Source organism: Actinia tenebrosa, unplaced genomic scaffold (genome assembly GCF_029948245.1).
Source record: "Actinia tenebrosa isolate PJP-AT-01 unplaced genomic scaffold, QUT_ActTen_1.0 PGA_scaffold0__85_contigs__length_37466705, whole genome shotgun sequence".
NCBI lineage: Eukaryota > Metazoa > Cnidaria > Anthozoa > Actiniaria > Actiniidae > Actinia > Actinia tenebrosa.
In genome coordinates, this window is record NW_028292569.1 from 30,478,561 (window position 1) to 30,494,170 (window position 15,610).

General features: G+C 36.3%; 1 protein-coding gene across 4 annotated transcripts; it reads right to left on the reverse strand.

The window, feature by feature from the left end:
• Positions 1-306: 306 nt before the first annotated feature.
• LOC116302806 (EF-hand calcium-binding domain-containing protein 4B) lies at positions 307-11,240 on the reverse strand. Of its 4 annotated transcripts, none has more exons than XM_089040035.1 (20): positions 10,277-11,240; positions 8,967-9,122; positions 8,360-8,450; positions 8,180-8,275; positions 7,928-7,999; positions 7,574-7,689; positions 7,389-7,460; positions 7,244-7,301; positions 5,857-5,904; positions 5,070-5,212; positions 4,279-4,377; positions 3,805-3,944; positions 3,646-3,732; positions 2,986-3,122; positions 2,726-2,885; positions 2,497-2,578; positions 2,075-2,189; positions 1,803-1,913; positions 1,366-1,442; positions 307-1,278 (listed from the first exon to the last, which is right to left on the reverse strand). In XM_089040035.1, exons 1-20 carry the CDS (start codon positions 10,951-10,953, stop codon positions 1,185-1,187), a joined length of 2,631 nt encoding a protein of 876 aa, XP_088896161.1. In that variant the 5' UTR covers positions 10,954-11,240; the 3' UTR covers positions 307-1,184. The 4 variants fall into 4 exon arrangements, with proteins under 4 accessions (XP_088896161.1, XP_031568045.1, XP_031568047.1 ...); XM_031712185.2 differs by having other exon boundaries at positions 2,726-2,888; positions 10,277-11,239; XM_031712187.2 differs by lacking the exon at positions 5,857-5,904 and having other exon boundaries at positions 2,726-2,888; positions 10,277-11,239.
• Between the last annotated feature and the right edge of the window lie 4,370 nt (positions 11,241-15,610).

The following is a 15,610-nucleotide window of genomic DNA, read 5'->3' on the forward strand; positions in this document are numbered from 1 at the left end:
CAGCGCAACCGTGACGTCATAAAAAACGAAGACAAAGGCGAAGTTCGGACAAACAAACTTACAAGTTTACTTTCAGCAGATAATTTTCACAGCCGATCGCAGTTGATCTTAGTTTACATGGGTTATTATTGTAACTTTAAGTAAAAATGATAAAATCGGTTTGTATAATCCTCGTAGCGGTTAAACAGAATGTGAATGTTTGTCCGAATCTTTAAGCTATTTTTAGAATCAGTGCGCTGCGCTATTGGTTAAAATTTCCCCTAGATCAGATGGAAGGGTAAGTGCCTCAAACACACCTTATCTAAATTTCATCAAATATTTATTTATTTATTAATTTTTGTTTAATTTCACATTTGATTGCTATTAGATAATTTGTGATTAAATAACTGAATACTATAAATGCCTATATATATATATATAATATAATGATTATATATATATATATATTGGTAATTCAACATGTGTAACCAAGGCCATAACAACTCGTTGTCATGATAGTTCGTTATTTATATAAATTAATGTCTTGTGTCACTTTTGGAAAACTTTTCCATGGCCGACAGACAGAGATTAAAGTAGGATTACAGTTTTAAAGGAACGATACTGTCAGTTTCCGAAAATGTAATTTGTCGAGCTTGTTTCCGTTTTACGACTTGAGTAAGCTGCAGTGCTAATGACCATAATATATTAATAATAAATTAATAACTACGAAGTATGAATTAATAAAAACGCCTTATGATCGGTGTAAAATGAAGAAACGAATTGATGCATTGACTGGTGTTTGCCTGTTACACTTAGTCCAAATTACACTAAAATAATCAATAAATACAATAAAGATCACGTATGCATACACATCCTTTTTTAGCCTTATTTGGTATCACACTCAGTATTGCTTTGTCTTATGTTTTGTAGCGTTATTACGTACCCATAGCAACAGTTTGTCGTTTTACTTCTTTATAATTATGCTTATTCAATGCGAAATTCATGAACTGAAGATAAAAAAGATTTTGTAGACTTTGTTAGAATTTTCGCAAAGGATCAAGAACAGTTGTTTGTAAACAACGTCATTCGCAAAGCCTATCGGTTAAAAAACTGTCGTTTCTTGATTGGTTGTTTATCAAAAGACGGCTTTAAAAATTGATATTAACTAATAAATCTCTATCTAAGAGACACAGGGTGACCAAATATCAGGATTTACAGCATTTTTTCTTTTTTGTTTGATGCACATTAACGAGGTTTAAAACACTTTGCATCATTTCGTCTTCTCGTTCTTGTAAAACCCTACAAAGAAATAATATTAGGATTTTATAATAATATCAATGATAAACCAAGGACATTAATGCCCAGGCCTCTGAACGACATACTTACTCGGCCATCTTGTTCATAGCTTCATTTATATTGTATCCTGTTTTAGCACTTGTTTCCATGTAAAGGGCGTTATAGTTCTGTGAGAGAGGAAAAAAATTAGACAAAGAAAGCATAGGGAGCCCGAGTTCGTGTTATTACGTTTCCATTACCCGAGCCTGCAGTATTTTTGGTCTTCGTCAATGGATACGGGTTGTCGTAATAACCAATCAGGAAACAATGACAGTTGTGTCAAATGGATTTCTACACTTCTAGGCACTGACCAAAAGGAACGCAGACTCAGTTGACAAAGCTATCTTAGTTTCTTTTTGCGCATGCTCCTGTATGACTAGAATGACCACAGAATAATTTCCTTGTTATAATACCTGAAGTATTTGAATCACAGACAGTCTGGTATGGTATTAGGTTTACACCACAGGGATCCCATGGTGATAATTTACCTTTGCAAGATATTCTCCGTTCTCAGTCTTGACTGCTCTCATATTACTATCTTCAGATAAGTCAACCTTGTTTCCTACAATCATTAGCGTCGCCTTTTCTTCTGCACCTTCCTGTTGATAAACAATGTATCAGTGGTTACTAGATTAGCGCAAGGACAGTCCACGGGGCCGTGCGTCAATGCGTGCTAATGTTCAGAAATCCTACAAGTTTAACCAGTTTAGTTTAACTTGATAGGCTGTAGATGTAATCAAGGTAGATCATGTTAACTTACTTCGACACTAGCCATCCAACTCTTCAGATTGATAAACGATGATTCAGCTGTGACGTCATAGAATACTAGTATCCCATCGGCCTTGCGAAAGTATTGTTTCGTGATGCTGCGGAACCTTTCAAACAACATTTACATGAAAAAATGAGTCTTAGGTCATTTTACGACGATTAACATACAATATTCCATATTAATCGTTCGATCGTCCTTTTTTTCGAGGGTTACACTTAAAAGCCAGTGGCTAACAAACCTGTGGCAATCATGTAGGTTCATGATGGAATTGGACTTTAAAAGTTGATTGCAGAAGGAGGAAAACCGAAGAACCTAAAGAAACATCCTCGAAGCAACTCTAATTATCATATGCGTACACCGAGTCGGTGAGTGAGGGAATCGAACCTAATATATTACTGTCATGTGAGCCTCACCTTTCTTGACCAGCGGTGTCCCACAATTGAATCACGATACTTCGACCTCCGACCGTCATATTTTTGATTTGAAAATCGACACCTGAATATAAATCAACGAAAGATCAAGAATATGTACAAATAAAAATCTGAAGCCGGATTATTGGGTATAGACTAGCTGACACTCCACACGAGCAATCAGTCAATTCCTGTTCCAAGTGACGCAACATTTTATGTTTATACGACTTACCAATAGTCGCAGTGAAGGAAGGTTTCCATTGGTCATGACAAAATCTGTGAATGAAACTGGATTTCCCGACACCCGAGTCTCCAACAAACACTATCTTGAATACTCTGACTGGTGTAGGCGCCTTCCATACTTCTAGGGCAGCGGAACTTCCACTAGCAGACTCCTGAGAAAACATCATCAAAACTTAACTCCCATCAATCAACTCCTTAAATACCCTCCTTAAGTAACAAACTACGTGCAGTTTTGTTTGAATGACTCACAGTGTGTGTACTTTCGTCGTCCTTTCCTACAGGAGCGGTACGTGGGAACCTTGGTCTTTCTTCTCGATCACTTCCACTGTACTCTTCAGAAGAATACGCTGATGGATGACTTCCTTCTCCTTCAGAGCTTCTTTCTTCTATCATCAGAAAAAAAATTTTATTTATGAAAAATATACTGCATGGAAAAAAAGAAATCCATTCAACTGCCATTGCTTCCTGATTGGCTTGTTATTTATGGGGAAAATGGACCAAATCCACTTGGGTGTAATGTTTTGCCCATAATTTCATACCACATGTCATCCCCTTGAGAATACGACATGACAGGTGGTCTGAAATGGGAAAACAGTGGATTAGGTCTATCCCTAGGTGTCGGCATCCGTGTCCAGCAAAGTGACACTGAATGGTTTGATGCGTGATACCGTGGCAACCCCCATCAACCTTTTCACTCGTTAGTCAATCTGAGATCTTTTCTTTGAACAACATCGCGACTGTTTTCATTTTTTCTCCGACTTGTAAGCAGGAAATGGCAGTCTGCCAAAAAAATGTTTCTGCTTTTTGATTGGTTAGCGTGTAAAATAGTTAAATGGGTGACCAACATAGGCATAGACGCGTCGTATTGTGATTGACAAATGCCAATCATAATATATCAAAGAACGTCACCTGCTGCCAATAATTCTGCTTTTCTTTGTCTGAACTCTTCAGTTTCCGTGGCTGCTCCTTTAGCTCCTTCTTCCTTCTTTTTTTCTTCTGGTTATAAAAATGAAAATCAGTTGAAAATTTATCTTATCATGATCATATGGTCTCCACATCTATTCTTACCTGCTTTTTCGTAAGCCGCCATTATCTTGGATGCCCAGATGGGCGTGGACGGTTTATCTTCGGCTATTTTCCCCAGTTCCACGTCACCATCAAACTCTACTTCATGGTTCATCGAGGGTGCCATAGTCAGGTCTGAAGAACTGTTTAAGAAATGATTAATAAAGCTCATTAATGCGGATTAACAATATCATCTGGAGAGAGAGGGGGGCATGAGGGAGGAAGGGAGGAGAAGGTTTCCAGTTTTTTGCTTCTTTATATCGAAAAGCGGAGAGATTTTACGGGTAAGCGTAAAGACGGGAAATTTTACGTGAATTATGTAACATTTACGTTTAATATTGTAACTGTAACGATTGCCGTATTGAGATTAAGTACTATTATTTATAGTAACTAATAGATTGTGTGATTTAGAAATCAGTTTTAAAACGTTGCTTAGCAACCATTTAGTTTAAACGCAAGTGTTTGGCCACACCCTACCTTAAGCCAGTGGCGCTGAAAAAGTTTGGTCCGGCCACAGCACCTTGTTTCTTTACTTTCTTGCTTCGTTTAGAGGATCTTCGTCGCTTTAACTCGCCACTTTTACAAAGCAAAAGTTTTATAATATTTACGATTTAGTTTTAAATTTACAGAGTTTATATTATTTCCGTGGTTATGGTAATTATCAGTGGTAAAATGTAAGTTCTGTAAGTGCTTGTAAGAATTTTACATCAAGTATATTCACTCATATTTTATCAGTCGCCATTATGTATGATAGCGTTGGCTTCGCCAATCAACCAAACCAATCGACCGAGCCTATCAATTTTTAATAGGAATTTTAGTTTAGTTAATCATTAGTTTCTGTCATTAATATTATAGGAATATTTATAAAAGCCAATACAACTTGTGATCAATTTGCTGTCAGCGGTGAAATTCCAGAGTATATTATATTGTTTCTTTACTAAGCATTCCTTTGAACACGATGAGATTTTCTGTATTTTCCGCACAGAGGAAGTCTGGTAACTAATTCGTTAGGCATGGGATTGTTGGTTAAAAAATACAGGTTCCATGCAAGATGGTTTTTTTGTTTTTCTTTTGAGCTTCGTAAACTAAAGTGTTATATTTATATTTAACGTCGGTATTTCCGTCAGTTGAAATTCAACTGCAATCATCGGACGCCGAATGTGCGCACTTTACCCCTTTTCTCCATTTGTGCTCTGTTTTAAGTGTATTCAAAGCTGAAGCTACGCAGATGAGAGAGAAGTCGAAGAAGTTTGTTCAGGGTCGCTCACCTGGACCTGGATCCATCGTGTTGTCTACCCTCTTCGATGGACTCGAATGCACCTTGATGACCCCATTCAGGTGTCTCTTTAGACGGACCGTCAAAATAACTCGACATCTTGGACCCTTGTCTATTCACCTTTTTGTGCTTGTTCTTGAAATAAAAACAAACGTTATTAACAAAAACAAGAAAACGTTTCATACTTGAGCAACCTCGTCCCGAGAGCCTGGGTTTCTCAACGCTGACCGTGAGGAATGCAGGCTCTACGAACGACAGACCCTCGATCCCAGATTTCTTTTATTCTCACTGCGAATGCTCGGCGAATAGCTAAATATATCTAATCTCTGACATTTCGTCGAGAATTCGCAGTAAAAGTAAGAGTGATCTGGGGTCGAGAGTAAGAGTAACAGCATGTTACAATGTTGCAAAAGCCCACCGTTCCTTTTGATCAACGCCAACACAAATATTTATGAAGCGCTGATGCTGGCTAAAAGGAGTGAGGCTTAGGGAGAAAGAAAACAGTACCATTATGCTTACACCTTTCATTCTGAGTATTTGAGCTTTTACGTACGAGTGCTTTTAAGTCAAGGTTTAAAGAAGCAGTTTACAAGGAATTTTTAGATATCACGATTTTTTTTATTCAAGGTATCGTGTTTTTTTACTTTAAAGTAAATTTATCAAGGCAACAAAGGTTTGTCGTTTACTTTAATTATTTTACAAGCCAAGGATAGAAGAATGAAAATCGATTTTATTGGTTTAATTATTTATTTTATTGTTATATTGAGCGTGTCTTTTACCTCAGCTTCTTCTATTTCATCGCTTAGACTGTGTCCCCGATCTCGTTTCTGTTCCATGAAAACGTTACAAAAATACAGCCACTTATTAACACTAATTATATTTAAGTTAGGAAGAAAGTACATGCATTTTATTTGATCCTTTATTTTTTTATTGGATGGGGTCACGTGATATGGTACATATTTCCATCTTATTCATCTATTGTTTGTTTGTAAGTGACGTACCCAAAATAGGTTGATCTATGATGTTTTCCATGGTCATGAGATTATACAATTATACGATTATACGGGAATGAGGTTATACGGGAATGGTGCGCAATGCCAGTGCGCCATGCCGGTGCACCATGCCGGTGCGCCATGCCGGTGCATTATGCTTTTTCGCTTACTTTTTCGCTTACAGCTGACATATGGAGTCTGGAGACTAGTTAAGGCTTTTTAAAGACGTCAAAAAAGTTAAGAGCAAAAATTTATAAAAATTGTTAAAACAATATTTCAAATTAATATCTATTAGAGCATGTTTAAAATGGTTGTTCTATTATTAGTGCTTACCATTAAGGTTGTAAGTTAATGAACAAGAAATAGTATTGATAAAACATAGCAATTTCAAGATATTTAAAAATATATAAATTAAATACAAAATAAAATAAAATTTCAAGAATCCCATTTCAAATAATTAGTTTTTGAGCTAATAAGTTAACGAATATTGCAGGATAATAAGGAAAGGTAAGAAATAAGGTAATGTGTCGTGCTTACCACTTACCCCCCCAAAGAAAACCTTATTTGCGTGGGGGGAGGGGTGGGGCTTAGTTAATACTTAGTTAATGGTAGAAAATGTGAAAAAGAACAATAACAATATAAATTCAATATAAATAATCATTATGAAAAATTATAATCAAAGTATTATTTGTTGTATACGTACTGTCATTAGCATCTGCGTGTGTGTTCCCGACGACACGTTTTCATAGCAACAGCACCATCAAAAACGGACACATTAGTAAACATGCAAAAACATTAGTTGTCGCATAGATGACGTGACGGTACGTGACATATATGATTAAGATTGCGTTATGCATCGTCGGACCGCATCTTGCCGTTATTCCTTTACTATTGTCGTTAGTCGAAAGTAAACATTATAATATCCGTCAATTAGAGGTTTAGAACTGACGAACTGACTAAAGTTCCTTAAAGAATTTGCAACTTAAATTCATAAATATAGCTCCTTCTTCCTCCACCCCCTTGCAATTTAAATTCATATATATAGCTCCTTCTCCCTCCACCCCTCCCCCCCCCCCCCCCCCCCACGTGTGGCCCCGACCTCGTCTAAGAACCCATCGTTCCCATCCCCTGTCCTCTATTCCAAAAATATTACAGATTTACATTTCTTACTTACCGCTTTGTGAGCAGCTTCTATCGAATCCCTGTCGTCCCGTAATTTTTGATTCACATCTCTATTTAATATCAATGATATAACGAATCATTCGTTAACAAGTTGGCAAGCACCGAGTATGACCCGAAGATGTTCGAGGACTATTTACCTTAGTAGATCAAGCTGTTTAATAAGACTTTCTTGTTCAATTTTCATTCCTTCTGTCATCTTCATTGCTTGTCTGAAAAACACGAGACACAATTACGAATGCGTCGTGTAAAAAAGTTTATTTTCACTAAATGTTTTTCCGTCATCGGCTGAAATAACAAGCGCTCTTGTCAGGCTGAAGTATACCTTGCTCTTTCTTCCTTTTCTTCTGCTGTCATTGCCTGCAGCTGGTGCACATAGCTTCTTGTGTCTTCTAGTGACATCACAGAATCCGTTAACTGGCCTTCCAGACTCATGTTTTTCTTTGAAAGAAAGATAAATTGAAATCTAAAGCTTGAGGTTACTCCATGCTATCTTTGTATCCTCTTGTCTATTTAATATCTACTCTTGTCTATGCATCCACCTTATATATATATACTTCAATTGAAGTTTTAGCCTCCACTTATTAATGATCATTATCCAAAATAAATTTTGCAATCAACTTTGCTGATCTTTGTCCCTGCGCAGGACACACAGGAATCCCATGACTTGTCTTCTTACCTGTACAAGCATTTCATTTTGACTCTTAATTTGCGTTTGGTATTGCTCTTTTTCTGATATCAATTCTTCGAGCTGAATATAAAATAAAAGATATAATAAGATTGACCCATTAATAAGGGCTTACAAAGCATCATGGGAACCCAAAGGGGTGGGTGCCTAAACTGAGAAGAGGAGAGAGGACTGTCAGAGGAGAGGAGAGGAGAGGAGAGGAGAGCAGAGGAGAGGAGAGCGTAATCACAGCCATTCTTGTACCTTTTTCTGTTTGTTTAGCATCCACTGTATCTCCATCTCTTTTCTTTCCAGCTCACTCATCAATTCTCCCTTTAAAGCCTTTTCTCTCTTGTCTTGCTACAAAGAAAAAAATAAAAAGTATTACATAATCATAAAACTGACCACATCAACATTATGGGGCTAATGATATACAATATATACCTCTTGTTCATAGCGGTCTTTGACAGATTTTATCTGCTGTTCCATTTCTTCATACAATTTTTGAACTTCTCTATCATGAGAATTCATTTTACTGTTTGGAAAAAAGAAAATGAGAAATAAGATGAATGAATGGACGAATGAATTTATGAATGAATGAATGAGTGAATGAATGAAAGAATGAATTACTGGTCGTACAGCTAAATAGATAGTAAAATGGCTAAAACCAGTAGGTGGATAGGGTAGGTGGAAAACAAACTAACAAACTAATAAAATGCCTAAGTATCCTTTTATGAAATGAATGATTAAACTGCCTGGATGCAAAAATAAAACAGTAGAAACAATTGAAAGTAGGAATAACAAATAAAACGAAACAAAGTCCTAGAGAAGAAAAAACAGTCACTGTCTGAGACTAACTGTAAACATCGTCACTCGTAAATAAAACATATAATCTAAAACTGGTAATATTACTGCTCTAACTTTCACCACACAAATGTAATATGGCAATTATGTCAATAAAAAAACAAAAATTACCAACGTAATTAAGGAATTTTATTATGACGTGTGGAAAGAGTGACTTAAAATGCTAATGAAACATCAATAATCTTACCTTTTCAAGGCATTCTCCAGCTGCTCAGAATCATTTCGAGCTCTTTTGATCTCAGTTGAAACTTTACTCAGGAAATCTTCAAATTTGTGTATCGCTCTAGAGTCATTGTTTTGAAGGGATTCCCACAATTCTCTTAGTTGATCTTTTGACAAAGCTCTAAAAAAGATGATTTACATATTAATTATAGAAGCGTAGACTTTGTTGACAGAGTAAGCCGAGGGAAGCCACTTGAAATTTCATAAAAACCATTTAACTACTGATATTATAAAAACACCAAGGTTACGAGGTTACAAGTTTGTTTTTCGAATAATGAAAAAATACTATCAGTTGATTTCGAAAAGTGAAAAAGTTTTCACTCGAACTTCACAAATCTTTTTTTTACATATGATAATATAGTTTACCTTTAATTGAACAACGAGCCAGGCAACGAAGTGAAACTACTACATTTCTGAAATGCTTTCCACATCAAAATATTGCGATCAAAATTTCGAAAATGAAATAAATTGATAAAAATAGGTAATTCCCTAAAAAAATTATTTTAAATAATCGTTAAGGACAGCAATCGCTTAAATAGTTATCACTCGATCAAAGTTGAATTGTTTTCTTCGACACAGCTTGTAATATGGCAGCAGGATGGTGAAAGATCAGCATGCATTAAATATTCACTGTTTTGATATCATAAATTAATACCTAACGTAGGAATACAATTTGACCAGAAAGAGAACACCGTCAGGAAACCTAAAAATTGTTTTTACGTATTAATTGCAATAATAATAAAATAACCTTGACAGCTGTAAATCGAAGCCAATCGCTGTGGAGTTTGAATCAAGGTTAACATTTTTATAATGCATAATTACAGTCCAATTTTGGTATTATTTTACTGAATAAATAAATTATATATCGTGGAGAAAATGTACGTTTATCTCTGGAAAATGTAAGACACAGGTGCTGAGGTTAAACACTAAGATAGAAATATAATTAACACTTATAAAAGTGGTTTGGATCGCTTAGCGTGCGTTTAGTATTCTAACCAAAATAGAAGTGGCTTCCGGTGGCTAAAAGGAAAAGATATTCCACTAATGAATTTACCACAAAGAAACGGCGCTCATTTTAAAGACGGATACTAAAAATATAAGATAGATTTGAGTATTACTGTGATCTGTGTATTTGTTTGAACGCTAGAGAGGAAAAAACCCGGCATTTACATTAAATGTACTCCTTCATAGAGGTGGAAGACTAGACAAGTTTTGATTATATATTTCATTCATGAAGTAAAAAGAGCAACTAATAAAACTAAATAATGAAATTACCCTGAAAACACTTCTTCTCCAATGCTCTCGACAACCTCTCTGAATACAGCGTCTTCTTTTGTGTTAGAAGAAGAGTCAAATGTATGGCTACTTTCAAAAACATCTTTAGCCGGTTCGGGTTCGATCAACTCAACTTCAATGTCATGTTGTTCAATCAATCCATTGCTTTCTCCTGTTTCAACACCTCGAAGAAAATTTCCAAAACCGTCTGCAAACTCTTCCAAAGTGAGCCTACCATTGCTGTCTTGATCAAGTTTATCAAAAATCAAATCTAACTGATCAAAATTTAAATTCAAGTCTATTGCAACTCTTTGTAAATCAGTCTTGGTTATGTATCCTTTCCGGTCAGTATCGCAGAGGTAAAATAATTCCCGGCCCGGGTCACTTGTTGCGATCTCTTCTAACTCTGGGTTGGCATTGTCATCCAGATCCAACCCTAAAAACAGCCCAAAACCTTCAGTGAATTCTTCAAGAGTTAGGTAACCATTTTGGTCGTTATCAAGCTTGCCGAAGGCTTGTTCAACTTGTTTAGAGTCTAGTGGTAATTCAAGCTCTGAGATGACCTGTACGAGGTCGTTTTGTGTTATGAAACCTTTCTTTTCTTGATCACAGAGACTAAACAGCTCTTGTGCTCGTTTTTGTAGCGTGTCTATGGCTTCGTGTTTGTGATCACCCATCCCGATACAAAACAAATGCACAAGATAAAATATTCTCCATCAAGGAATTAAAACTCTTTCTCCAAGAAGCCCATGAACTGCACAAGCGGATATCAGTACATAGATTACGTGTGACGGCTCTTTTCACAGTTCAATAATTCGTGAAGAGTTTACTCGCGTCAAGTAAGTTTCCTATCCGTAAGGTTCGGTAGCGTTTGAATGAATCCAGCCAGATATAGTCATTATTCCCCTGTGTTTTCCAATCCAAGGCCTGCATGCATGCACTCTACTCGCGTCCTCATGGTTACATGACATTTACACCCCGTGGGGGTACTACTACGTTTCTAATTTATGACTTTTACAGATTTATTTTACCTTTAATCACGATAAAAAAAAGCGGCTATTTAGCCCAAATAATCACATAAGGACACAAAATATAGATTGTACAATTGTCAAAGAGCTGATTACGAGTTTTATAATTTAAAAAAATATTTTGGGAAAGCGAAGCAAAAGTTTAACTTTGGGGGTGGATATTTTTTTATTTGTTCAACCTGTCTAGATTTGTTCTCGACGTAGTTCTAGAATCTACCTCATGATGATCAAAAAAAGCTTAAATCATTTATTGGATGAATGATTTCCGCAATTATATTTCAAATGGTTTTTGCTGTCTGATGTACATGGCGCTGGACTTGTTTGTGAGTACGATGAACTGGAATCTTCGGTGGCTTAAGAAAGAGACCTATCAAGTACTGATCAGAATGAATTAACAAATAGTAATACAAACACACACGTCTTAGAATAAAATAATGATGACCTTGATCGACTACTGGTGAAGCGTGAAATATATAACAAGTACATCTCAAAACATGGAGATCATGATGCTATTTTGAGCTGTGTGGTCACCCATCCACACTGTATCTATGGTGCTGATGATGATGAAGATGATGATTCTGATTCTGAATGATCAATAATGAACCAGTTGATGATAGTCATGTTGATAATCAGATAGGTGGTGTTAAGGATGATGACTTGATGCTGATGACGGTGATGATGATGGTGTTGATAATGATGACCAAATAAAGATGACTGAAGATAATGATGTTCTCAGTTAAATGCGATTTTCTAGAGCCATGCAAACTGGATTATGTAATAAATCATTGTTCTTGAAGTGTTTATTGTTTATCAGAGAATCACATCTATGCCTCTCAAATACGCTTCTCAAATGCTTTTGAAAGAATCAGTGTGCAGCCCAAAGATTGGCCTGTAGCTCTTTTCATCCTTACTACTTGGTCTTTTAAAGATGATGATGAGGTCGATGATGGTAGTGGGGGTGGTGGGGATGGTGGTGGGGGTGGTGGTCGGGAAGGTGACTGATGATGATGAAGATAGTGCATGTTGATGGTGGAGTAGATAGCGGGAGTACTCAGAAAGCTGATATAATGTTATTATGTCTAAGAAGCCATTATCTACCCTTTTTTAGTCATATTCTCATTGAAAAATAGACTTCAGGAGCTTTGGTTGTAGTAATTCAACAACGAACAGAGAAGACGTCACGTACGCCATGCAATTTTTAATCACTGCCGGAGGATATCATAAATATATTATATATAATAGATATTATGTGGAATGACCTCCCACTTCAAATTAGGGAAAGTTCTTCAATCCAATTATTTAAAAATGAACTGAAAACTCATTTGTTCAAGAACTTTGTCTCCTCTGGTTCAAAGTGAACATCAATGAACTATGACATTTCATTAATATTGTAATATACGTCTGGTATTTATTTTATTTCTTATTGTGAAGCGCCATGTATTTTGATATGTGCTCTATATAAGTTCCATTATTATTATTATTATTATTATTATTATTATTATTATTATTATTATTATCACACTCTGTACAAAACTGCGGTCTTCGAACACAATGTTTGAGATTCCAACAGAGAAGAATAGTGAAATATCATTATTTATTAGTAATAATATACAATCATAAACTTGATGATAATTACCAGTAATAGCTTGGTAATTTATAATCCTACACGACATTTGATTAGATTTTTTTTCGATGAATGCTTCAATGGAAGTCCTCGTTGCTATGATACCTTTAACCTATATAGTATCTTTTACCAATATATGCTATTTATAATCATGTTTTGATCCCGTTTTATCTTGAATTTCAACTTATAAATCAGTTTTCAGACCACTGGCTGCGCCAATAATGGCTGGTATTTTATTATTGCGCGGTTTTCTTCTGTTGGGTAATGTGCGCACCGTCGGCCTCCTGGGATAACAGACAGGTAGCTGAAGGATGTACCGACGTTAAATCACTGTAGTTACTTCACCTGGCTTTTGATTTTTATCTTTATTGTTTATTTTTAATTTAAAGACACTTCCGGCGAGGGAAAAAAACAACAACAACAACAACAACAAAACAAAACGTAAAAAAAAAAAAAGGAAAAAAAAAAGAAAATGTTTTAGAAGACATAATTTTCAGGTCACCCATCCAGATGCTAACTTCGCTCAACCGTACTTGACTCGGTTTTATATTGAAGCCCAAGTTTTTCCAACTGTACCACCTTTCCAGGGGAATCAGCATAACAATAGCAGCGAAAACAATTCACCGAATAGACTAGACTTTTTAACATTATTTTTTCAACCGATTCCGTGCGTGGCAGAGATGCAAGGGATTAGCCGATATGGTCTGGGGGCCGGCTGGTCTCTCCCCTGATGCTTCGGCTAGAACATTTTCTTGCGTAATTCGTACACCCAAGGACAGAAGGATTTAATCGCCGTCAGGTCCGAAGTCCATACGACGCCCCAGCTCTGCGGATGTCTCGGGGGTATGGCACATTAGAATCGATTTTTTCATTTTTATTTCTGTCGGTGTGTTCGGAGCTCATCGTATCCAAATAAGATTTTCTGCGTTTTTTATTTTTTATTTTTTTTAATTTTTAATTTTTTAATGCCTTTATATATATATTTAGAATGAGTAAGTACACGATTCATTTTTGCTCATAAACGTAAGTAAGCAATCTCAATCGAAAAAAATCGATTTAAATAATGCCTCCTGGGAAGAGTCTTATTTGCAGAAACTCGTCTAAATTTCCACCATAGTTTACTATAGATAAAAGCTGTGCGCATGCTCGTGTTACACCTTACCTTGTACGGAAATGAATAGAGAATGCTACTGCGCAGACTCATATGACAGCACGGGAGGTGGGTACAAGCTGTGCGCATGCTCGTGTTACACCTTACCTTGTACGGGAATGAAACGCATGCTCTTAGAGAAATAGAGAGAATAGAGACCGTGCACACTTTGTATGCTATATATCTGTGGCGCGCATGCTCATATCTTAGTACACATCGTACCGGACACTCTGCGCATGCTCTCAATGTTATATCATATTAGGCGATCCGTCAAAATATGCGTGCGTCTCTATCTCTTGGCGGATCGCGCGATTGAATCGTTATCACACTAATAACAAACGATACACGAATATCCTTATTCCAATGTGTATTGGATGGCGTGTGCAACATAATGAATATCGCTAATCTTTATCTCAAAGCACATGGCCAATTTTGCTTATCCTCTTCGACAAGACTTTCTGTTTGTAATCTGCTCTTTAGTGACTCTATATTTATCATATAAATCGCTCAAGTGGCCATTTTTACACTTTCTTTTCCCCTTCCTTCACGTGTTCAATTCACGGCTTTAGTTTCGACTCTAATTCATTCTGTTGTTTCTTCTGAACAATTTTTAAAAAACGTACATAGATGATATTAAATATTGCCAAGCTCGCAATAAAAAACAGTCCTCTGCTTTATCCAGATTTTGACATTTTGCCACACGCATCAGTGTACGTGTTTTTTTGAAGAACCCTCACAAAACACTCTAATGTTAAATGCAATAAGCCGAGCTCTGTGATTGATTGATTGACTTGCTGCTGGCAGCGTCCGGTATATAGACGGTTCAACTGAAGTACTTCAACCCCTTTGCGGAATATTACTCTTTTAGGATTTCTGAGTGTGGAATAATGTGAATTGCATGTCACTTGCTCAGCTGTTCTCTGGGCATATGTCAGAAAAAAGCCGCGCTTTGTTTCAATAGCCTTTCTTGGGGGGGAGGTAATGGGAGAGTCTAGAGCTGAAACCTTAAAGCCAAGGTTAAGAAAATCGGCTTTGCCGCCGCTAACAGAGTGATAACTAAAGGGATCCTTAAAAATGTGTTATTTTAAATCTTCGTTTTCAAGTTGTTTTGCATTTTTTTCTTATCCTCGTTCACTCTAGCTAGTTATCTATGTCTGCCAAAATTTATACTTTATAAGCCTGCTTTCTTTATATACGGTTTACACCAAGTATTGAACCATACATTTCCTACGTAATGCGAAGAAAATATTAAAAATTCAAGGGAAGATTTCCTCACACAGTTCAGCAAGTGGCAAAAATCTCAGTTTAAATCCGAAAAATTCGTCAAAAGAGCTTTACGTTTTACATGGGTTATGTCAATCCTGTAATCTGTATCAATTGAAATCTCTTTCACGATTATGGGAGTGAGAATCTCTGCCTTCGATGTAATTGAATGGTTGAACGAAACCAAGCCAAGACGTATTTAAATATTTATGTAATTCGTCTTTCTTCGATTATTTTGGCTTTTGAAGAATATTTATGCTAAAATAAGC